Source organism: Triplophysa dalaica, chromosome 12 (assembly GCF_015846415.1).
Source record: "Triplophysa dalaica isolate WHDGS20190420 chromosome 12, ASM1584641v1, whole genome shotgun sequence".
NCBI lineage: Eukaryota > Metazoa > Chordata > Actinopteri > Cypriniformes > Nemacheilidae > Triplophysa > Triplophysa dalaica.
In genome coordinates this window covers 15,499,169-15,525,276 of record NC_079553.1, presented here as the reverse complement: position 1 = coordinate 15,525,276, position 26,108 = coordinate 15,499,169, and the positions used below count along the sequence as shown (strand labels likewise).

General features: G+C 37.3%; 2 protein-coding genes across 2 annotated transcripts in view; one reads left to right on the top strand and one right to left on the bottom strand.

The window, feature by feature from the left end:
- Window positions 1–1,885: 1,885 nt before the first annotated feature.
- Window positions 1,886–3,283, bottom strand: LOC130433247 (transmembrane protein 158). Its single transcript, XM_056763027.1, has one exon. It carries the CDS (start codon window positions 2,688–2,690, stop codon window positions 2,028–2,030), a length of 663 nt encoding a protein of 220 aa, XP_056619005.1. The 5' UTR covers window positions 2,691–3,283; the 3' UTR covers window positions 1,886–2,027.
- Window positions 3,284–7,211: 3,928 nt separating this feature from the next.
- Window positions 7,212–26,108, top strand: part of lars2 (leucyl-tRNA synthetase 2, mitochondrial) — a 56,317-nt gene continuing 37,420 nt past the window's right edge. Inside the window, exons 1-3 of the mRNA XM_056763131.1 lie at window positions 7,212–7,363; window positions 10,802–11,013; window positions 20,223–20,351. Of these exons, the coding sequence (XP_056619109.1) occupies window positions 10,813–11,013; window positions 20,223–20,351 (330 nt within the window). The 5' untranslated portion in view covers window positions 7,212–7,363; window positions 10,802–10,812. The remainder of the gene's footprint in view (window positions 7,364–10,801; window positions 11,014–20,222; window positions 20,352–26,108) is intronic.

Genomic DNA, 26,108 nt, shown 5'->3' with positions numbered 1-26,108 from the left:
GGAAGACACAGAGAGTCTTAAATAGGCAACCTAATGGGGATACAGGTGCAAACAATAACACTAATAACAGGTCTTGATTGTTATCATGACATGGACTCAATTGTTCATAAATTTCCATAAAAGCTATACTTCAAAGGTAATGCAACAGTTACTTATTATTTTAAGCAGTTGTATCAATTGATAGTTTGATCTTTGTAATGAAATGAATACACACTCGACTCATTTTGAAATAGTAATACTTTAATGTTAAGTTGTGTCATATTGAACAGGTGATTTTTGTTAAATGAACAAACGATCTTAGTTTCATCTGTAGCATATCCAAGCAATTGAAAAGTTGAGTTTTGAAAAATGTGCTTTTTGATCATTGGTTGTGAGTTTTGTGTCTAGAGAAAAATGGTGTCAGGGTTCTGAAATGCCAAAGCGATTTTAAAAAACTGTAAATGAGGATATTTAAGTTGCACTTAAAAACATTACTGGTGTATATCTTGAGAAAAAACAATGGCACTGATATATTTTTAGATATGCAAGGGCAAGTTGTTTTTAGTTAAGACAACTCAAACATTCATTTTAGTCTGGGAATAGCTTATAGGCTTGTCTGTGAAACTGGGCACTAGTGTTTAATAAATTTGTGTGTAAAATATTTGATCAACAAAAGAGCAAGCCTAAAAACCTATAGCTGTCGGAAATTTCCACCTGTCCCTTTATATTGTGCACTATTTTGAGTGGTCTCCTCATACCATAGTGAACTATAGTGATGCTATTTTTGCTAATGAAAAGTGTGCAGACATGTTTACCAAATGGCTCAGCAGAAGATGGCAGTATTTTCTCGAGCAGGATAACATTTGCTAGTTTTGCTTGTAATTTGATATGCTCTATATATCTTAGATGTATATTGTTTAGTGGGCAAATGTGTAGTGGTATGAATACTTATAAGGTAACAAATAGACAATGCATGGAAATTATATGACTGATAATATGTGACATGTTTGTGTGAGTCACATTCAAATGTTGTCTTACTGCAAACATCTAAACACTAAAAAGTCAGTTTGTGAACAGCAGTTTAATTAACAAAGAGTAAAGATTGGAAATAGCAGAACCACAGTTTTAAACCCAGCTTAATTGCGTGATTACATTACACCAATCAGACTTATTGGTTACATATTACTATATAATAGAAAAGAAAAGATTCTATTAATTTATTAACATACTGCAAATAACAATCATTACAGAGTTTCAACATACTGTACAAATATGTTGTCTCCATTTGTTATTTCAACTAAACTATGGCTATAATGAAGTTTAAAAACATTATTAAATACATTAAATCTGTACTAAAATCTGTTTTTATGCTTACTGGTTACAAAAAGCCTGTACATAGAAACGCAATGTTCTTAAACATTTGAAAGTCTAGTGGCAATTTAAAAAAAACATTGTTGCATCTGTTTCCTTAACATATCAAACAAATACTCAAAAGTTAGCTGAATGTCTTTAAACTTTGCTGTACACTGAAAGTCTTTAAAAGAGCATAAAGTTCCTGAGACATGTAATTCACAAAAAAATGACTAATTGGCTAATGAAAACATTACAAACATTTCAAAATATATCTGAAATCCACACATAATGAAAGATAGCTTTAACAATCAGTTTTTTTCAAACAAATTTGATCTAATATCCTAATATTAAAAAAAACAAATTCTGTCAGGCAAATGTATTAGCATACATTGTGCCTATTTAACAAGAGCACAATCACATATGTCTTATCAGACAACCAATTTGAGAAATTGAATAAGACTTTATAAATAAAGATTATATTCTAGCGATGTACAGTCGTAAAAAGGTGTTAAATGGGTTACGGTGTTGATGACATAGAATAACCATTTTGGTTCTCAATAGAACCTTTTAGTCAGAGATTTCCTATCTTACCTTTTGATAGCCTACTGAACCTTTCCCATCATAAAAAAACGTTTGTGCAAAGGATGTTAAAGACCTTTTAGGAAGCTTTATTTTTAAGAGTGCGTTATAGTCTATTATCTCGGCCTTCTCTGCTCCATTCCATTCGGAAGAAATCCCGCGATAATGGGAACCGGCCATATGAGGGCAGCAACGCTCCATATTATTATGACTAAAGTCATGAAACAAGCCACCAGAGTGGACTCAATGGGTTTGCGATTTAACCTCCAGCTCCTGTCCCCCTTCAGCTCATCAAGAGAAAAATCCAGACAGCAGAAATGGACGGAGTCGCCCATCTGTTGAGCATCTGACCTGCCTCGCCTGAATCTTCTGTATCTGGACAGACCGCATCCAACGCACAGTCTGAACTCCTGCTGCGCACCCGTGACGCCCAGGTGCTCGATGTACACCGGTGAGATCGCCCGGTTAAAGGCGGCGGAGAAGAACGCCTTGCCATGGTTGTTGGTGGTGTAAATGAGAACGTCGCACTGGAAACCAAAGTTGCTGTCCCACCGCGCCACGAGTTTGGTGGGAAGCCTCTCCACACTCACGTTGCACTGCGAGGACGCATCGGGCTCCTCCACGGACCTCTTCGAGAAGCCGACGTCCACCTCCAGGCTGGGTAGGAATGTGTTGGAGGAGTTGATGGGTGGAAGAAGGAGATCTTCGTCGCTCCAGCTGTGGGAACAGCGCGCGGGAGCGATCAGAGACAGCAGGAGTGTGATGGAGATGCTCAGCATGGCAGAGCACAAGGTTTCCCCAGTCTCATGGTCATTCGCTTTTCAGTTTTGGGACTTAAAAAGCGAGGGGTTTGCTGAACATTTCGTCTTTTTGGTTCGATCAGGTATACACTATTTATTAATCTGTCCTGTGCGTTTCTCTGAATGTGTTGACTCTACGCAGAGAGAGGACGAAGTGACCAAGCGCACGGTGGCGCGTCACTGCTTCACAGTCCGTGTGTCCTCACTGTGACTGTCTGAGCCAGTTTCACTTAGTTCAGCTTCTTCGACTCACTGCTTCGTCTTTGTGTTAGAGATGTTGTATGCAAAAAATGGATGATCATGTTGCGACTGATGCTTTCTGTGAGTATAATGTTCAGAATATCAGGAAGATAGTTGGAGGCAGCACGTGGAAAACAATGGAATGATTAACTTCATAAAAACGTATAAAAACCGTTACTTTTTGTATTCTAGTGTTTTACACAAAGGTAGCCTATCAATTTTTTAAGGGGATTATTTTTGAAAAATGTTTATGTCTTTTGGACTATATTTAATGTTACTATATGCGAAACTACTTATTTAAGAAAGCACTAGATAAAAAGCAAATGCAATTATTATGATACCTCTTACTTTTTAAATGTTCTTGCAAATTGTAGGTTATAAACTTATGATGCTACTGTATACTGTCTGCAAAAAGCAAATAAAACTGCTTGCCGAAGTCAGCGCAGTTTGGCTTGTGATCAATGAGAGGCCCATAACATTATTATTTGTACTATATGTTAGGCTTAAAGAATATTGTTTATTGTACTTCAACTGGTGATAAGAATGTGACTTAAGGGAAGTAGGCATATTTGAAGATTTGATAGATTCTACAATAAAGTCAACAACATCATAAATGCTCCAAGTAAATAATCATGGATAATCAACAACAATACTTTTTGTGAACTTTTTAAAATCTCCTCAGCATACTGTATATTAATTTGAGCATTCCCAGCAATATTGCATTACTTTAGCAGTTCACCGACTTTGAAGTAAATATAAGTATTTAAACATGAGAAAAGGTGTTGTGTGAATAAAATGGCTGAAAAGATGAGCATTACCATAATCATGGATTGCTATTGAAAATTCATCATTTTGAGTCTAAGCCTTAATTAAAATTGTTTCACTTGACACTCGCTCGAGGCAGGATAAGACCCACCTGCTGAAAAATAGTAACTTGAACAGAGAACCTTACCAAATATTAATGTCTTTTTGGACACATTCCTTATTGGTCGCATGCAATAACAATAAAAATGAGCCAAGTAACCTTGCCATTTATTTTCTCACATACAAATGCTCCCTAAATTCCCCAATACTGACCCCCTGAAATAAAATATGCTGCCGCAGTGTGGCAGCGAACAGAGGAAAATGTAAATTACTTTCTTGTTCATTAATTATGCTGTAAAAATGTAAATTGCTCCAGTGCCAAAAATGCTAATGGACGGAGATAAAAGCTTCTTGTGTCGAAGGAGAAAGTATGAAGGATTCACTATATTTCTTTAATTTTCAAAAACTGAAAAAGATGTTTTAGTGGCTTTTCGTCTGGCTGTCTGAGCAATGCCCTACTCTTTTTAAAAGCAAAGAAACACATCTATAACTGACTAAATGTAATTAGTTATGGGCTGTCAAGCTTTTTTCCTCCCTTCCTTTCAAGTTCCATATACTCTTGAACTTTCATTGATTTCTAGTCTTGCATGTTTATCATGCCACTAATGGCAAATTTTTCGACTGTCTCCATCACCACAGAGAGCAGATGACCTCTGCAACTGCCCGTCCCATGTCCAGCCGCATTCAGAAGAACTGAATTTTTTTTTTTTTAATTGGAAACAATTATATACAATAAAATATGTATTGTTATGGTCCTTATAGGCTAAATGTAACTATGGGACTTTTCGTCTCTTTTATTACCAGCCAGGCATAAATGGTAATAAACTCATAGTGTTGTTTTAATTTATTGTTTAGTATAATTTATGTCCGTAGTAGGAATGGCATGAGACGCACAAGACTAAGGCTTACCATAGAAAACACCACAAATGATTGTTTCTAAACCTTTTTTCTCTTCAGGAAATTGGACATCCCAGTCCCCTCAAACAAAGTGAACATGGCATTGAACATACCACAGAGTTTAGATTCAGGAAATCAACTTATGAGTGGGTTTCTTAAAAACATTTGGTTATTTATTGCAATCTCTGTTTAACTTTATATAGATAAAGTGGGACAGGAAATTTGGGGATGGGAAAGAGGGAAACAGTAGCCGGGAAAGGACCACGAGCTGGGACTCGAACTCGGGTCGCCCGAAGTGCTGCTGCACAACATGTTGGCACACAGTCCACTGGACAACTGGCGCCGACAAAATTGCAGATTTTTACATGGACTGAAGTCAAACAACATTGGAATTATTAGGTAAAATCAATGCAATAGCTCAACTAATAAACTGTTGCCCAATAATGGATTCTTGATCAATAACAGACGCATTGTAATTTATTCTAATTACAAAATATAATAACTTGTTCAACCTTTGAAAATACATTCTTAAAGTTGGAATATAAACCTTACTGACAAGCTGAAAAGAGAGCTGACAAACTGGACGCTTTCTAACTGGCAAGCATCAAGGCAGACTCTGTTGATCTCAAAACAGAGAAGCAGAGAAAAGCAAGGTATGGCACAGAAGCCTTGAGACATCTCCCCTTGTGTACACCAGCTTTTTCTCGTGTCATGGAGACAGCCAAATGATGAAGATTCTAATTAGTAATATTCATTAATGAGAAGCAGGAAGGAGAAAGGGCAGAGAGATGATGTGCTGTGTTCACATGGGGAGTGATGGAGCTGTCAGCATGATAAACCACAGGACCTGTGACAAGAAACATCAAAAATCCTGATTGTAGACCCCACAACTGTCAAACACTATAACCGAAGCATACTATTTTATGTCGAAGCATACTATTTTATAAATAAATGTTATTTACATTTGTTAAAGTCATATTAAATATAAAGGAACTTACGGCATTGGTTAAGTCGGAATTGAACAAGTCATTCCCCTCAAACAAACAAAGCAATGTGTTAAATAAATATTTAATAATATGTCTCTCTAGTCTACATACAATAAAAAAAATTTATCTAAAGGAACACATTACGCACGTTTTACATGGGTTTTCTATGACTCCATGAGATTTTTCCTCATTGTTATAAAGATCTTCCAGTCAGAAAGCTAACTGGTTATTATTACACCAAATATCCTTTTCCGGTAGCTTATTGACATCTCCTGTTGGGTCCAGGCCATCTGTGTGATTTTCACACTGATGAATGATGCTCAAGATGAGCCTCCGGCTGTAGAAAGACGTCAGAATATGGGATAATTTTTTCTTACCCATCACATTTTTCCTTAATAGCTGTGGGTTTTTTTTGTATAGCCTACAATTGTTATAATTACAGAATTCTGTAATTCTGTAAAAGATCAATGTACTTCATTCAATCTTGAATGTGTTGCGTTGTGCTTTGGCAAGGCTCTTACAACACATGTTTCGCCTCAGCATTGGAATCAATTATAATGTTGCTTGACACAAAAAATCCATAAAGTGAATAATAGTCTTCTCATCTTCTTCTGATTTTTAGGGCATTGAATTGTTTCCTTCGTTCTAGTTCATGCCTCTACAAAGGGATGTCAGAAAATTAAAGAATTATCGTTAATGACTATTAAATGAAAAGTATTGTATTATTGAAGAGTTCATAAGATTTAGCCATTTCATGGTGACACTTTATTTATTATTGTTAATGGTATCTTGAGATATTAAGGAAAATCTTGTAAAATGGTCAAATGTGTTAAATTGTGATGAGATAGTCTCCTTGGTTGCAAAGTCATATTGCCACCATATTGATTTGACTAAACAGTGACCGTACAGTGGATAAGTAGTTCAGTTAAATTCATTTGGTGTGAAATTGAGCCACTATACTCCAGAATTCTCATTCCTTCAACTAAAAACAATCTGTTATTGAAAGACAAAGTGTTGCCAAGGTAACAAGGCAAAAACATGCAACAATAAATATCTTTGTACAGGTACATGTTTCAGTGTCAGCTGTCAATTCACAGTAATGTCCCTCAAGCTATCCTCTTAAAACAATAATAATTTCAATAATTTGATTGTAGTGTAATGTTGTTTTTGATCTTTTATAACATCCAAAATAACCCATAGATGTATAATTTATATTAATAACGTTTATTTTATAATATAGCTGTTTGCAATAATTATAAAAGGCTGCATTTTTAATTTCTTGTACAAACTTAATATTTAGTGATTTTGTCATTCTTAATTGTTTTGAATGTTTCAAGATACCCAATTTAATTATTGGGTTAATTAATTACTAATGAGAATTGTGGTGTTCATGTGTTTTTAGGTCATGATTTTCAATCGCACATTAAGACCTGCTGTGTAAATCCAAAAACCATTACTTTCCTGATACAGGCGTTTAAATAAAGTTTTGACAGTTTGAACAATATGGCGGCGCCCTTGTAAGCGGTTTGAGTCTTGTCATTTGAGTGTGTGAGTGTTTATGCGGCATCAGAGAGAAGCTTTGAGCTGAAATGTCGGTTAAACCGAACACACAGAAAGGATCCCACAATATATGTGTCAGTCTCATTCTTTATCGATGATCGTTGTGTAAGTAGATGCATATGTTCCACGTGCGCTGTATGTCTTTTTGTTTCCTTTTTCTGCTGTTATATGTTGGTGTGGTACACTTGACACTCATTATCACATTGTATCGTCTGTGATATTATTCTGAAGTCCAAGATCATAATGAATTTTCCTCTTTGGAAGATGAGTAACCATAGCAACATGACACTTCTTATTTTCTGTGCCCCTCACTCCATTCCTCAAACATAAGACCTTGAGTTTGTGTGAGCTAGTGGGCGGCTGTCAAACATCTATGGAGTAACTTAGCTATAAACACTTGTCGTCTATTATTTCACCCTAATGCACAAATACACATGGTTTATGAATAGGATCATGTGCGTCACTGACAATTTATCAAATTGTTTATTATGTTTATGCTGTTGATATTTTTTTAAACATTGTGCATTCTCAAGCTGAGAAGAGTGTATGGTACATTTTGTATGTATTTTATGGCATAGCAAGGTGTAAGGCAAGCAATGTCTAATTCGTGACCTATTTGATCTTCTAAACAGGTTCACAAATTATGGTCTGAAATTAATAGAGAATCTGCCAAAATTTTAAGTATTTTAAAAACTGTATATCCAGTTATCACAAAGCGGTGTCAAGTTTGTGGGTTTGATTTCTAGGAAATGCATGTACTGGTAAAATTAAGTGCTTGATAAAGAGTAAGGTGCTTTGGATAAACCTGCCAAATGCATGGTAATAGATGTAAAATCATAGTAACAGGGTTGATTCTGTACAATTGTCACTAATTTACACGTGCAACATAACAGATGAGAGAAGACACTTAAACTTTTCTGTGTGCTAACATTCCAAGAAGTTGGAAATGGGTGGGAACATGCTAATTGAACAAATCCTCATGCTAAATTAAAAATAAAACAGTTATGTAGAATTGAAATTGAGAAAATATAATTACTTTAATTTTTCATTTCTTCATAGAGCTTTTTACAAAACATGCTACATTTACTGTGTTAATGAAGAAAATTGGTCAATTATATTTATGTTTGACATGACCAATTTAGATTTTTTTGTAGATGTTAAAACATTTGTTTCCAAGGGGACAGGTTTATTTCCACCATACACTGTCTCATGTTGCCATAGTTACGGTGCAGCCGTAAATCTCTGAGTCTGTTTGTTAAGGCTGCTGACGTTTTGCTAACAGAAATTTCAGAACCACACGCACTGTCTATTCACATCTGTCCTTTTAATCTTAATTAAGCTAAATTAAGATGTTGACTCTAGTGCAGTGGTTCTTAACCTGGGTTCGATCGAACCCCAGGGGTTCGGTGAGTCAGTCTCAGGGGTTCGGCGGAGGTCAAGACACTAGAGATGCGCGGATGAGCTAAAATGTCAACTGCATCCGCTGCTTCAAATAAATTTTCCACCCGCCACCCGCCCGCACGTAAAATTTTCTCTGATATAGATATCCGCACCCGATCATCACTTTAATTACTCAATACTTTTTCTAGCACTGTCTTTGTCTGTAAATGCTTAAATCTAATCTTTCGATTTAGCACACACATGATGTTCCATAAAAGTTACCAACCAGTCTTATCGCTTTCATATACATTTAGTGCGTCACAGTAGTTGCATATCACAAACCCAGCACTTATTCTACCTTGTTAAAAACCACTTCGCTAAAACGCTCCCACACGATACTTTTCTTTCCTATATTTTGTTTTGTTTTTAATTCTCCCTTTTTAAATTTCTCTCGTGAATGTTGTATTTTAAGAGTTTAAGTTATATTTAAGCACGTCATCTAAACCAATGAATTAGTTCTTAGTTCTACTGAAGCCTTGCAAACGCAGCAGTCATTTTTAAAACCTCTTTAGTTCACATTTGTACATTTTTATAAATCCTTAAGAATTGTGGCTTTTATAAACTTGATGCAACCAGATTTTTGTACATAAGTTAATCAAGCATTGTTTTAATATTTCATTGTTTGTATTCTATTTCAACATTTCAATGTTTGCTTCAGTTTATCATTTGAATCCATATGACACAACGCGTTGGGACCCCCGCTGAAGTACTTTATCCAAATCCTCCACATCCATTCTTTCTACCAATTCTGTGATTTTTCTCAAAATATTACGAGTTTAATCTCGTATCACTACGAGTTTATTCTCGTAACATTTCGACTTTATTCTCGTAACATTTCGAATTCATTCTCGAAATCTTGGATTTTTTTATTTTTAACGTGGCACAAAGACGCCGTCGTAGCCTCCATTTCTGCTGACACGCGCGCATTTCTTTTAAATTACTGCAAATATGCGCCTGATTAAGAATGCGTTTAAAACATATTCGTATTTTTCGAGAAATTTTTCGCAGCGCCCGCGGATTTAACCGCCATCCGCGCATCACTACAAGACACACACCCGACTCATATGATTCGTGATGACACGCCCCGCTTGGCCATCATTGGCTGCAGGTGATCACGCAACATCGCTTTGCCTATCTGTGCTGCAGGGAATATGGTGCGCCCAGTAATCGACTTGTGACTGTCGTGATGGTACGTCGTGTGATTTCTTTCCTAATATTTTAATCCCTTCATACTAACTATGTCGAGCAAAAAAAGAAAGTGGTCGGACGAATATGTACAATATGGATTCACATGTATAACATAACGTGATGGGAGTCAGCGTCCTAACTGCATGATTTGCAATGCCAAGTTGAGCAATTCTAGTCTATCACCGGCAAAACTAAGAGAACACTTCCTTAAGCTGCATGGAGATGGAACGCATTTCTGAACTGGTCTCTGAAAGGCAACAGCAGAATTCACACTGATTTGCAGTATATATTCATTATCATGTTTTAATGGTTTTGTTCTTTGAACACAGTGATGTTGATGCACGGTTCATTTTGTGCACCAGTAAAATATATACCTATGTTTTGATTTTTTTTTAAAAATCATATTTTACTTTTCCAATTAAGAAGGGTTCGGTGAATGCGCATATGAAACTGGTGGGGTTCATTACCTCCAACAAGGTTAAGAACCACTGCTCTAGTGATATTTTAAATTATAACACGGCATGTTGGAACGCTTGATTCTGATTGGCCAGTCGGGACATTTACTGGTTCATTATTCCCAGATAACAACCTCTCAAAACTAATAACACATGGTAACCCCGATGCAGCAAATCATTTTGACATGTTTTTTTTGACAAATCAAATGTTAATATATCTTTTAAGAACATATATGACATTATATTTACAAATGATTAAACCAAATTGCCTGTTCGTGACATTTGAATCTTCATTTCTTACCTTAAAACTGAAAGAAAACAGCTTTTCATCGCGGGTAAAATGAGCAAAAAAATAATCTAATTCACATTTCATGCCTTGTTTTTTAGTTTCTTACAAAATGTGCATCTATTGCTTTCATTTTAATTTCTCTCCCGGTCTAACTGCTTATGTACCTCCAAGGTCCCAGAGTCATGCTGATCTCTGTTTGGAGGGTTGGTGCTTGCCCCCTGCGGCGGTTGAGGGATGCCCAGGTGATCAGGGTCAACGTCCGTAGTCTGTTTAGTGAAACAGGTTGGTGGGAGCGGGACTACAGAGCCGAGACCCGGTGCAGAGTAGAGCAATGGTGGCATGGACGCATCCAGGAACAGTGGCAGAGGGATGAGGTACACCAGGTGAGTCAGTCCATAATAAAGAATTCCGCTCTGTGACGGAGAGTTTAAATCAAGTGTTTCCCCCCTGCTTCTAGAGAGTTGCAGGCCCATGAAACTTTCAAAACTTTACAGGTAATCCTGAAGACTTTCCTTAGTGGGTTATGTCAGATTAAATGGGGTTATTTTAAATTTCAGTACAGTGCCCATCATTTGATTGCTGACCCCTTGTGTAAAAGGTTCTGATCTTTTTTTGCATAAATCAGTTACTGTATATTGTTCATGTTCACTGTGACCAGGATTCTTTCTTGACTATATAGATCAAGGTATCTATAGGGAACTCCTGGTATAGAGAGATGTACGGCTTAATGCATTGTAATAGCCCTACCAGACTAGCATTTGTCATTAGAAACACATAGAATATTAGAAAATCTTTGAAAAAAACGAAATGTAATACTCATTTTAACCTAAGGAGGCCGCTATGTTCTTTTTCGATGATGTAAAATGGTTGCATTCACAGTCAGCCAAACTGAACAAAGACACTAATCAGTTCTTCAGTTAATATAAGGTACTGTAGGATAAAAATAAATATGAACAGTGCTAAAATAATAGAGGAAAAAGACAAAAGGCGCTAATTTCTAAAAAATGTGTCTTAAAATATATCACGTATGCTCAAATCAGAAACTGGGGAACAAGGTTATTTTTCATGTAGCGTTAACTTTTGAACGCATAGGGTATGCTAGCTAACTCTGTAAGTTATACAACTTGCAGTTAATTATCGGCCAGAAACTAAGCATAAAGGAAACTGTTTGTCATCTCTTCTTTAGTTGTCACAAGTGCATTAGTATAAAGGGAGAGGGAACAGTGAACAGGCTCATGTTATGTGTCAGGTGTGTTTTCAAGTAAATTAATTTGCTATTGTTTGCCACTGTAAGTACATGCAGGCATCTATAGATGTATGCGGTCTCTGTTTATCTTTACTGTACATGCTTGATTCCTTTGTCTGGTAGGTGTAGATGTAGATATCAGGCCACTTACCTGGTGGTAATCCTGTCAGTTCGCCTATGGATCCATTGAGTGAGCGCACAGGTCGGCCAGGTTCCTTGTGTTTTTCAAAAATAATCGCGGTCCTAGATAGTGAGTGACCTTACATGTTAAACATTAATCATATTTTTTTCTAGTCATTGTCAAAAAGCAAGCAAACAAAACGTGCTACCTAGCATTAGTAATGTGGTCAGGGGGATCTTTCTGCCTCCACCTAAGCTGTGCCCACAAACAGTTGTCACAAAGATTACTAACAGTTAAGGCATCTATCTATATCAAAAAGCATTGAGAATTGCCTACATGCCTACATGCTGCTGCTGTTGATAAAGATGTGCTGTCGGATGACCGCAGTTTCACTCACATATGCAGCTTCTCAAATGGTCTTTTCAACCACATTGTGTTTTTATTTATGTCACTGACAAACAAACAATCACAGACTAGTTTAACCACTGTTGGAAGCATTTAAATGAATCACTAGTGATCGCAGACACTATTGTCCTCTATTGTGTGTTTAGTGACAGTGTCATTTTGGGGTGGTTTCCCAGACAAGGATTATCTTAAACCATGACTAGGCCTACTAGGCCGATATTTAAGTCATTTAAAATAAACATACTTTACAAAAACACTACTGAATGCATTGTGAGACAAAACAATCACACTGATACAGTCCTGCTCACCATTATTGGCACCCTTGGTAATTATGAGCAAAGAAGGCTGTAAAAATAAATCTGCATTGTTTCTCCTTTTGATCTTTTATTTAAAAAATATACAATATTGCAACATTTCATTAAAGGGAAACAAATTGAAGTAGGGGGAATATCACATTGAGATTTTTTTCTCTAATACACCCTATACATTTTTATGAGTAAAATACCTCCCAAGTATATTCCCATTGATATTTACATTTTCTTAGCACAAAAAGGTGACTGTCCAGTTATGCCTTCTTGTTGCACAGGAGAATAAATATTAGTAAAACAAACCCCAACCCCCCTTAATCATTTATCACAATGGATAAAACCAAAGAATATAGTTCTGATGTGCAATATAGTTCTGTTGTGCTATTGTAACAATGGAAATTGTAAAAAGCGCTATATAAATAAAGCTCAGTTGAGTTCAGTACACAAAATACAAAATGGCTTTATGGAAATAGTTAAAACAATAAACAATGTGATTTCCAACATCAGGGCAATGTTCAAGAAGTTTTAATGGACTGGAGATGTTGAAAATCAGCTTGAAACAGGATGTGTGTCTATATTGTCTCAATACACAACTTGGAGAAGAATTTGAGTGGCCAAATACTCTTCAAAGACGCACATGGAAAATTGCAGTAATTAGGATTTAATAAAAATAAAGGAAAACTGGACCTTCACCACAAGTTGTTTGGAACACTGTTCAAAAAACAAATCTTCTCCTCTTATGCAAAAATAAACTGCACCATATTAATCTGCCATACCGGAACTTCAACCAGGACTGGGGTCTATGGCCATATGGAATAGGGCTGAACGATATTGAAAAAAACGTATATTGCGATATTTGCTTTTCTGCGAAATATATTGCGATGTGTAGAAATACAGAACTGTTCATCACATGTCTTGAATTTCTCCAAAAATAAATGCCTGGGATGGCAACTTGAGAAAAATAAGTGCGTGATGGTATAACATAACGCTTGTCAAGTGACCGGATCATGTTTGCAAAACCCGGGTTGGTCACCGTGTTAATTGGTACCATGTCCTTCGCCAGGTGAAATGTTATCGCATCCGCGATCTCTTTATGCCGCTTGGAACCCTTCGCATATGGTGTAACACTGGCAAACGCATCCGAAATAATTTTTTGCTTTGGACGGCAATCAGATCTGGCTTTGCAATCGTCATACAGAGCTCTGTGGTGCGGACTTAAATGATCAAACAAATTAGTTGTGTTTCCGCGTGTTGTGGCAACTACTGCACGGCACTCCCGACAAAGTACCTGTTTTTGGTCAACATCATCCTTTCTGTAGCCAAAATATTTCCAAATAATTGACGATGCGCTTCTTTTTGCGACCAAGTCGTCCATTTCGGTGCTTTTCTCCCGTTCCTCGCTCATTTCGTCATGCGCACGCATGCAAAGGCTGCGTGTCAAAAACGTGAAGCAACAACATGTGCTTTGTAAAAAATAGCACCCATAAATCAGAATTCATTACTTTATATCAGGCAAATATAGAAAAAAAAACTTTCCCTGCATCGCACCTTGTGCGATGTGACTATTGCGCATGCGTACATCGCGATATCGATGCTAAAACGATATATCGTGCAGCCTTAATATGGAATGAAAAATAGTTTTTTTGACAGCAATAACACAAGATAGGTTTGGTGCAGACAGGGATAAAAGAATGTCCCATGTCAACAGTTAAATATGTCACCAGATCTTCATTGTTGTGAACTTATTTTTATTCCAGAGGTTCTAGACATTTTGTTCAGATACATGTCATGTTTTATATCAAATACCAACAAGTAAAAAAATCAAAACCTGACTTGCTCTGCTAGAAATAATCGAATGGGTCGTGGTTAGATCTTCCATCAGCACATTGTTTCAAAATAAACATCAACATCAATAAAAAAATGGGTCACTGAACACAAAATCAAGATCCTGCTATAGCCATCCCAGTTCGCTGATCCGAACTCTATAGAAAATGAGTGATTTGAACTGAAGAAGAGGGAGGATCAACAATTTAAGGATCTGGAGAAATTCTTTATGAAGGAATTGACTCTCAATGTTACCACAAACCTCATCAGACTGAAAAGAAAACACTCAGAGCTGATTTTCTTATAAATTACGCTTGCGTGGTGAATTAAAAACAAGGGTGGCAATAATTGTGGCCAACATACAGTGGATAGGGAAAGTATTCATACCCCCTTAAATTTTTCACTCTTTTATATTGCAGTCATTTGCTAAAATCATTTTTAAGTTCATTTTTTTCCCTCATTAATGTACACCCGGGGGGCACGTGGCTTAGTGGTTAGCACGTTCGCCTCACACCTCCAGGGTTGGGGGTTCGATTCCCGCTTCCGACTTGTGTGTGTGGAGTTTGCTTGTTCTCCCCGTGCCTCGGGGGTTTCCTCCGGGTACTCCGGTTTCCTCCCCTGGTCCAAAGACATGCATGGTAGGTTGATTGGCATATCTGGAAAAAATTGTCCGTAGGGTGTGAGTGCATGAGTGAATGAGTGAGTGTGTGTGCCCTGCGATGGGTTGGCACTCCATCCAGGGTGTATCCTGCCTTGATGCCCGATGACTCCTGAGATAGGCACAGGCTCCCCGTGACCCGAGGTAGTTCGGATAAGCGGTAGAAAATGGAATGGAATGGAATGTACACCCAGCATCCCATATTGACAGAAAAACACAGAATTGTTGACATTTTTGCAGATTTATTTATAAAGAAAAACTGAATTATCACATGGTCCTAAGTATTCAGAACCTTTGCTCAGTATTCAGTAGAAGCACCCTTTTGATTTAATACAGCCATGAGTCTTTTTGGGAAAGATGCAACAAGTTTTTCACACCTGGATTTGGGGATCCTCTGCCATTCCTCCTTGCAGATCCTCTCCAGTTCTGTCAGGTTGGATGGTAAACGTTGGTGGACAGACATTTTTAAGTCTCTCCAGAGATGCTCAATTGGGTTTAAGTCAGGGCTCTGGCTGGGCCATTCAAAAACAGTCACTGAGTTGTTGTGAAGCCACTCCTTCGTTATTTTAGATGTTTGCTTCGGGTCATTGTCTTGTTGAAAGGTAAACCTTCGGCCCAGTCTGAGGTCGTGAGCACACTGTAGAAGGTTTTCATCCAGGATATCCCTGTACTTCTTTCCCTCCATTGCAACCATTCGTCCTGTCCCTGCAGCTGAAAAACACCCCCACAGCATGATGCTGCTACCACCATGCTCCACTGTTGGGACTCTATTGGACAGGTGATGAGCAGTGCCTGGTTTTCTCCACACATACCGCTTGGAATTAAGGCCAAAAAGTTCTATCTTGGTCTCATCAGACCAGAGAATCTTATTTGTCACAATTTTGGAGTCCTTCAGGTGTTTTTTAGCAAACTCCATTCGGGATTTCATGGTTCTTGCACTGAGGAGAGGCTTCTGTCGGGCCCCTCTGCCATAAACACCCGACTGGTGGAGGGCTGCAGTGATGGTTGACTTTCTACAACTTTCTCCCATCTCCCGAATGCATCTCTGGAGCTCAGCCACAGTGATCTTTGGGTTCTTCTTTACCTCTCTCACCAAGGCTCTTGTCCCCGATCAGAAGAAAGATCAGAAGAAATGGACAGCACCTGAGTTAAATACATGAGTATCACAGCAAAGGGTCTGGATACTTAGGACCATGTGATATTTCAGTTTTTCTTTTTTAATAAATCTGCAAAAATGTCAACAATTCTGTGTATTTCTGTCAATATGTGGTGCTGTGTGTACATTAATGAGGGAAAAAAATGAACTTACTAAAATGAATGATTTTAGCAAATGGCTGCAATATAACAAAGAGTGAAACATTTCAGTGGGTCTGAATACTTTCCGTACCCACTGTATATGGAAGATGTTTTTTCTCAATGTGATATTGAGAAACACTTAACTTGTTTTCCTTCAATGAAATGTAGGAATATTTTAGATTTTTTAAATAAAAGATCAAAAGGCGAAACAATGCAGATGTATTTTGACAGCCTTCTTTGCTCATATTTACCAAGGGTGCCAATAATGGTGAGCAGGACTGTATATTTTAAGATATTGTAACATTTAAGTCACATTTAAGTTAGTCTAGGACTAGACTTTATCCATGTCCCTGAAACCGCCCCCCAAACATGTTTATGCCACTAACTACTGTATCAGCCCAGATTTTCGACACTATACCTACTTGTTTCTAAGACATAAGCTTTTGAATATATTGAGGTCTTTCACAGACAGGGTTTAGTTTAAGCCAGGGGTAGGCCTTAGTTAGTTAGCTTTTGAAGCAGATTTTATAATAAAAGCATTACTGGTCTGAATCGTTAGACAATACAATGGCTCTGTAATATAAGATATGTCAGTGCTTCTTTCAGTTAATGGAGGCATGAATGAAATTAAAATTTTAACCCATGCTTTTGTTATTCAAGGGGGAATCGTTTTAGCGCAAACATCATGTCAGTGCCAGAACTGAAAATGTTACAGAGATTACATCTGTTATTGAGACCCTGCCTAGCGAACGCCTGGTTCTGAAATGCACCTATCTATGACTTGATAGGTTGAACACCACCTTCACAGAAAGAATACCAATGACTACTTCTCTAGCCCCGCCCCCTGTTTCGCGATTCTGAAGTAACACAAAAAGTGGCGTGGAACCAGATAGAGGGAGCAAACAATAAACAAACATGCCATTACAGATAGCAAAATATGGAAAAAATTTGTACTATGCGTCACAATTGTTTGTTAGAGATCGATTGATGTGCCCTGAGCACTATTCGCATGAGATTAGTATTACCTGGCGACCTCTATTCAGTTTTATTCATTGCAGAGGTTGTCTGTGATCTTAAGCCTGTGCAAATGGGAATATCAGTGATTTGGCGGGTGATCTGCGAATAATGGAGGCTGTTTTGAAGTGTTTTGGTATTATCTGGGATGCTGGGTGATATCCATAAATTACCGGGAGTCTCCCATTTGTTTATTTATCATGGAAACTCTCATAACATTTGAGACCTGTGATCGCGGTGATCTTTTGTCAGTTAATTTGAGTAAAATCATCCTGTGCGAAATTTGCGAATGCATCACATGAAATACTGATGTGGGGAGGTCATTTATAAATCATAGGAGGTCTCCAGATAATACTAATGCCGTGTGAAAACTGTGAATGGTGCTTATGTGTAACCTAACATTACGTCTCTAACCAAATTCACAGAAGGGTCCAAGTACGCAAACTGTTATCCAATCAAAGAAGTGGGCGTTTACTTATAAGCATCTTCAATGCGGCACGCCCTTCAGAACTGAGCGTTTGTAGAGCTGGCCTCAAACCCCGGGTAGAAAATACCCTATTACTTATTGATTTTGATGTTTTTAATGTAGAACACAAACGTCATAAGTGGACCTCATACAACAGTGTAAAACAATAAACAAGGCCAGTTCATCACACCTTTAAGACAGCTCAGACATGCATTTTAGTCTGGGGTAAGGTTTATGCATAAGCAGCCTGTATCAGTGCGTTATTCAAGTACGTCTTGTTGTTAATGTAATTCAAAACTTTAAAATTATTATTATTATTATAATTTGATTAAATAATATTTGGTCCATGGCAATTGCCACATAAATCAGCAGCACTGACATGACTTGGACATTGCTTAAAAATAAACAACCAATATCTCTATGACATCTGGAACCTTTGGAAGCCTCTGCACAATCAGAAACCACACAATGTTACTGGTATTTTAAGCTAATCGTGATTGTAAATAAGAACTCCTTCAGATCCCCTGGCTCCTCAGACTGAATGCCAGTGGAACAAGCCATCCACATATGATGTAAAAGTAGTCGTTGATATATTGCTTTTGGCAGCTCATATGAAAATTTATTTGCAAATGGAAGGTCACAAATCTCACACTCGACTGTTTATGGACCTTGATTACATAAATGCCATTTTATTGATGAGGAGGACGTTTAAAGCTATGAAACGTGTTTGATATATTAATGCTACCAAGACCTCTTTTGTGTCAAAAGTTTAAGAGAAATTAAATTCCTCAGGTCATCACCCATTTAGTCAGGCCACTGTCCAAAGATTTGGTATATAACTGTCCCAATGTCAGAAGTGTTCCAGTGTTCTGAAACGTTCACTCCCAATGTTTGAACTCTGTTTGGAATACTCTACAGAAACTGATAGGAATGGGGCTGAATGCCAGAGATGTGGAACAGTAGTTATCGCACATGCTCCAGACATGCTGTTGGCTCATGGGAACCCGGGTTCAAATCTGACCCAGGTTCTGTCATGATCCCGCTTTCCACTGTCCTGTGTGAATAAAGAAGTAAAGCCAAAAAAAATATTTAAAAAAGGAATGGGACTGAACCTCAAGCAGTAATAAACAATACCCATAACAGAAACGCTATGCATGGTTTGTACTATGCAGCTATATTCAATACTGTTCCCTAGAGCAAGAATTAAGGGCCATCTGTCTCCTGACTATTGCTTTAAAAGCCTGTTACTTCCTCTCTTGTGGAGCTGCTGTTGATGGGTGCTTTTGTCACCGAAATCATTCATAGACTAAATGTTTCTCATGGTATGAATTCTCATTTCCGGATGTACGTGGTTCATACTCAATCTAGTTGACGAATGTCCCCTTTGGTCTCAGTTGCTCACTCAGATCATCCCTTAGAAATGAACAGCGCAATTTTTGATACAATTTGACACTAACATGACATTGCGGAAGTTGCAAAGCATATTTTTTGCCTTACTCTAATCGCAAATCAGGGCTAAATTTGGATTGGCTCATCCGTCCTTTTATACCTTGAAAAAGAGTTGCATAATGAACATTTTCTGCTTTGATAATTCTGTTTCTGTGTGAAGCTTATCATGGCATCTCTTCTATAAATAGTCTGACCCTGAACCAAGACCATTTAACACCTTTTGCTTTCATTCCCCAGACATGCATGAAGCAGCTTCCCTTCCGTATGCTGTCTGCTCCACGTTGTCATTGTTTTACCAACTATTCTGTGTATGGCGTGTCTCACATTCAGTTTGTTTTCACACATTCTGACTCCAAAAAGGCTTTCTTATACAGTAGCTATTTTTTAATTAAACAAAGGTTCCGTTGTGTAAATTTTAGTGGCTCGGCTAGATCTGACCTGAAGTGTTTATGTACTGAATTAATAACAGCTGATTTGCCTGTATTGAGGGCTTGTCGGAGGGAGATGCTGTTGAGATGTACTCGCTCTTAAAATGTGGCCCCGCCTCTGGCAGCTGCTGAATAATTCAAGCCCATTTTGACCTGCGCTGATTAATGCGGCCCTGTGCGCCGGGCTCCTTCAAAGCCACCATGAATCATTGTGTGTGACTGCATTTATATGAACATAACTGGGACGGAGAAGTCAACAGACAGATTTAAGAAAATTTTGTCTCGTGTTAGTTTGGATTTTCACTGTAGTAATTGTATCATGCTAAAAGGGTTTTCAAGAACTCGATGTAGAAACTCTGTATTTTTTTCTTGCTTAGAGCTCCCGGAAGAAGTTCTACGTGCTCTCCATGTTCCCCTACCCATCAGGCCGTCTGCATATGGGTCACGTAAGGGTTTACACCATCAGCGACACCATCGGCCACTTCCAGAGGATGAGAGGCCATCAGGTAATTTTATCGCTCAGAAACATGCACATAAAACACTTAATTTCATGATTTTTCATCTCTCTAGCCTTGTTTTTATATTCATCCACCTACACATAGACATATCAAAACACAGGCCCATATACAGTATGTGAAAGCTGCAGTTAAGGTCTCTGTGGAATAGTGTGTTATAATTATGAGGTGTCTGAAGAGTGAATGTGGTGTGAATATATCTTTTTAATTAGCGCAGTTTCTCAAACTTTGCCATCATGTTCACAACGTCCTTACACCATTTGAAAATCACTTTCATAAGGCTGCAGCTCATATCACCAAATGAATACTGGCACATGTAAGAATGTTTCTATTGAATACTAAAGAAAAAAGTATGCTTTAGCAGTCTGCTTCATCTCATGAACAGTAATATACAAGCCTTCTAGAGTTTGCATTCATCAAATGCATTTCTGTTCACTACACACAATCAATGAAGTGTTTTCAGAAAGCCTTGTAAACCCGACTGTACACAAGAATGCCTGACTGTGATCAAGGACATTGTTGACATCCACAAATGTTCTTGTGAATTATCATACATTGAAGGCACACAACCTCTCAACACATATACACTGTATTGAACATTTTAAACCACCTCAAAGAAGTGATAATGGACAAATTTTATTAAAAAAAATGTATTACTGAAATTACAAAAATTACAAAAATGAATAATGAGGGAGAGTGATCCTGAAACAATTTACCTTGATTGATAATATTTGGAAAATGATGTACATTATGTGTACTTAACAATGTGTTTGCGTTTGCTGTGTACCTGGTGAAGATCTGTACTAATCGAAACTGTTGTTCTTTTACACTTTTAAAAGTTGTACAACCATGTGCAGATTTTTTTTACAGTTTCAGTATTTTTATGCTTTATGCCTCTTTTTGCCTCATGCTTTTTATCTCTTTCACACCAAGAGTGATGAGTAAAAGATATATGAATCGCTGACTAATTTTGTGATATGCTTGATCAGCTCTAGCTTATTCATTTCTGTAAGATAGGTGGTGCAGGTTGAAAATGAATTTAACTCAACCTTTTACCATTAAGAGCTTAAAGGGGATGTGCAACGGTGTTCCATGCATTCTGACTTCTTTACAATGCTAAACCCTGTCTTGCTGTCTTCTCATGCTTGACATGGTCAACTTGTCAAAAAACGAATTGGACGTATGACGTAGTATTTCTGTGCTCGATACAGTCCCCCAGCGCTCGTATAGGCCCAAGATTGGCTGCGCTGTGGGTCTAAGACTGCAGCTCGTTACTCGTTACAGCTCAGATAATTTCTCTTTCCAAATGTATTGTTAAATAATTGTCAAATAATTTGAAACACCGTTTACGATGCTTTAGTGACTTATGGCAAGTTGACATGGGAAAGATCGCCACCCGATCTACAGTTTGATTGACGGACGTTGCAACCTCTTGATGACCTTGTATGAGACTTTGTATGAGCTTATTGGACACTGGTGTGGACCGGGTTGCTGCACTTGACACAGCGACAGTGCTGTTAAATGATTGAATAAACACTGGCGCAAACAAGCGTCTCGTAGAAAAAATAACATATTTTTCTTAATGTGACAGCAAAAAACCAACAGATTGATGAAAATGCGGGACATTTTCTGAATATGCGAAGTAAGGGACAAGGGGTCAAAATGCTGTGCAGTAAAACGCAATGCAGGACTGGTGGTCAGTCACCCTACACCATCGTATGTTTTCGAAAATAATCTTAAAGCTGTAGCTTATCTGTCTTTTATAAATGTGATCAAACTAAAGCTTCTACGGATATTTGAAGGGTAGGATACTAATTTGTAAGTACCCAAGATTAACATGAGATATGCAGAACCTGTCTGAGTTACGGCCACTTTAACAAAACTCATAAATCAAAACAAAAAAAAGAATTTCTAACATTAACAGCATTACAGACGATTTTGCTAAAACAACGTTGTTGTAGTGTTAGAATGGTATAGTCAGTCATTTACCAATAGGTAACCAATAATAAATTGATCATGAGATGCTATATTGCGTTGGAGCATCTAAGAGAAAAGTGCTAATGTTGAACAGTGATGACAATTCGACTAACCGGAGTGAAAACAGACTGTACTCTGTTTTTGTTACGTTTCTGGAGGACTTCACATGACAAGTTTTTTAAGATGGACAGGCAGTGATTAAACCAGAAAGCTTGACTGTCATGAGCTGTATTTGTCCAATCAATGTTGTCAACCTCATAAATATGCAAATACCAAACATTAACCCAGAGTTTGCAAATGTGTACTAAGTCACGAAACCTGAGAAAACCAGGGGTAAAGTATAAAGTGTGTTAAACATGAAACGACCCAGAATGACATTTACCCTGAATTGACCATGTGAAATGTGAACACCCTTTCTTTTGGTTTCTCCTTTGCCATGTTCCTTTAAATCATCCCACCATCCATCTCTGTCCTGTCCGTGACTAATGTGTGTCAGCTCAAAGGGACCGGCAGCATCTGGTGTGTGTTGTAAGCACAGCACTAACTCTGTGATGATTTAATGTGACTTGACTCAGTAGTGCTGTGGATTGAATTGGAATTGACAATGTTCAGTTTGGACAGCTTCACCGAAACAGAGTGAGGTAGTGACTATTAATCTTAACGTGTGATAACTGCCTTGTTTTAAATCCCTTAATGATACGAGGATTAATTATCTTTAAATAAACCATTTCTACTTTTTTCCAGTAAAATGAATATACAACAATTATAATCTGAAATTTAATTAAACTGAATTTTTTTCTGTAATGTTTTTAACAACTTTGCATTGATGCAAAGCACTTTTGCAGAAAATACATTTAGCAGACACTTAAAACACTTAAGTATGTATAACATACATTTTATTGTATGTTGTTATTATGTAACACAAATCAATGTTTGTTGTTATTATGTAACACAAATCAATGTTTAATATGAATTGAAATAATAATTATTATTATTTACATGCTATATTCATTTGGCAGATTTCATCTAAAGTGACTTACAAATTGGATAGCATGTAACATTTTGTCTAATAAAATTATTACCAGAGTTGTATTGGTATTAAACAACTGATCATTGATAAGTATAAAACGTATATTGGTACAATTTTTTTATTCGACCAACGCACATAAGAGTACTGTAGAAATTATTCAGATAAATCATTTTCACTGTCTTTCTAGTTTTTATTGACGTTCTTATATGTTGCATGTAAAGTTTTTTGCAACTTAAGTTGATGCTTTGCGTTATTTAACAGCTGTTTTCTGTGAGCAGGACTGTCAAAAAGCTTTTATAGACATGGGTGTATTTTGAAAATGTGACTGAAACATGAACTCACAGCTCACCAATGTTGTCTCCATGTTTCTGTAACTGTATTTAGAGTTCTAACTTGTACATGCTCAAACCTGCACCCACCTCCACCTCCAGATTCTCAAGGGAGTAAGACCTGTTGAAAGACATTTTCTGGCTTTGATTCTGGATGAATTCCATCTGTTAGCTTTCTACCGGCTCCAGCTTTTAAACACGCAATTTACCCTTAAAAAGGGTCTGAGATCATTTTCAATGTTCACATTTTGGCCACAAATCTAGTGAACTGCGCTTAGAACCATGAAAAGGTCCTAGTGTAAAAACACCCTAAAGAACAGAATTTAGGTGTTGAATGCTAGGCTCTGAGTGGTAGCTAATGAGTACTGTGTGATTGCTAAGGTGTTCTATTGAGTTGTGCTGTTCTGGGTGTTTGGTGTGCCTTTGCTCTGTGGTTGTTAAAATGTTCTGTTTGGTTGCTTTAGGTTGTTCTCTGTTGTTGTGTCATCATAGTCAATTCTACAGTATGTGGTTGTTTGGGATGGATTACACTAAGCACCAGATTCCTAACAGACCTTCTTCAAAGTTCTTTGCTAAGAAAGTGTTTCGTTGTGTTCAAATGAAATGTCAATAGTTTAAAAGTTGTGGAATAACGGTTTGTGTGTTTTGTGGCACTGAATTATAATGAGTGCTTGTGTTGGTTTTATTAATGTTCAGCACTTCACTTAACAAATGAGATGCAGCCCGGTTACCATGGATACAGAATCTCCTTCACCAGCACTCGCTCTGTCGCTGCTCTTCCATTTCCCCAAAATGACAATTCTGTCTGTATTTGCTCACACTCATGCTGTTCTGAACCCTCATGTTGTTATTATTTCTAATGAATACGAAGAGGTATTTAAAAAAAATCATTATGCAGCTGATTTTCACATGGGACCAGCTTTCAAGCTTCAAAAGAAACGAATAGCATGATGTATTGTAGGAGTCCATGCAAATTTTGTTTTCAAAGACTTCTTATGTTACAAAAACTGAACATTCCAATTAAGTTGTATATCTACTGTATCAGGTTATTGCCATTTTTGGAACTTGACAGACAGTCATTACTGTATAAACTGGTGTTTTTATAAATAAGATTAGCATAAAGGGGCTTTCGCACAAACCATACATTAAAATTGAATTTGTTTGACTGTCAATGTTTTATAAATGTATAGTTATAGTTATTTTTATTATCCCTGGTGTGTATGGCCCATAAAGTGATGGTTCACCCTCTTTTCATTTCAAACTTCTTTAAAATATCTTCTTTTGTGTTCTGCGGGAGAAAGGCAGTCATACAGGTTTGAAATGACAAAAGGGTGAGTAAATGATGACAGAGTTTTAATTTTAGGGTGAACTACCCCTTTAAGGATTGTTCATAAGTTCATGAAAATTGAAGCGGAAATACCATAAGGATAAATTAATATTGACATCATTTTTCTTTTTAACAACTGTTTTTACATCTTCATTAACATTTCAACTCTAGTCTTTTTTAAATCATCTCATAAACTCATTTAAACATGAGAGATCGAAAGAAAGAGGCAGCTCAAATCAGATATAGACCTAAAGGAAGTGTGTCAGAAGCAGATAGTGATGCTATTATCTCATCTCTGTGATCGGCTTTGGGGATGAGGGCACAATGACATGACTTCACATTAGTGTGAAATATAGATGATGCTTTCTAAAAGAGTTCATGCCCTCCATTTACATTTGCCATTAAACACCGACTCCTCAGCACACATGCAGTCTTTATGGCTGGTGAGACCAGTCTGACTACATGCATTACATTAATTACATTTGAGTGCTCATCTCTTCTGAGTTATAGCATGTCACATACTGTACGCTGTAACTCTTACGCTTCTAGAGGCTGTTATCCTAGCGAGAGAAAAGAAACTCCTTTGGAATTTGGTGCAACTCAGTTCTATAAGCAAAGAATTTAAAGCTATATTTTCTTTTTTGGAAAAAAATATATTTTATTACTTAGCAAGTGTATAAAATCTGTTTTAAACCATGTTCTTACCTTACTATGATTTTTTTTCGCCTTGGACTGGCCAGTCAGATTTGCCACCAAATATGTCATCTGTTCTTCCATGATTACAACATGCCCTTAAATAAGGACAAGTTCTTGCTACTACTGTGTGTGTGGTGCGATTTAAAGTGTCGTAGTAGCTTCAAGCTAAAAACACTTACCATGGATCATTAAGAACCATTCTCTTACTGTCACTATTTGTATTTTTCATATTTGTATATTGTGTTATATCAGGCATTCCTGTAGCTTAGTTGTTTGAGCATGGCGCTAGCAACACAATATCATGGGTTCGATCCCAGGGATTGCACATACTTGGATACAATTGTATAATACAATGTAATGTAAGTTGCTTTGGATAAAAGTGTCTGCCA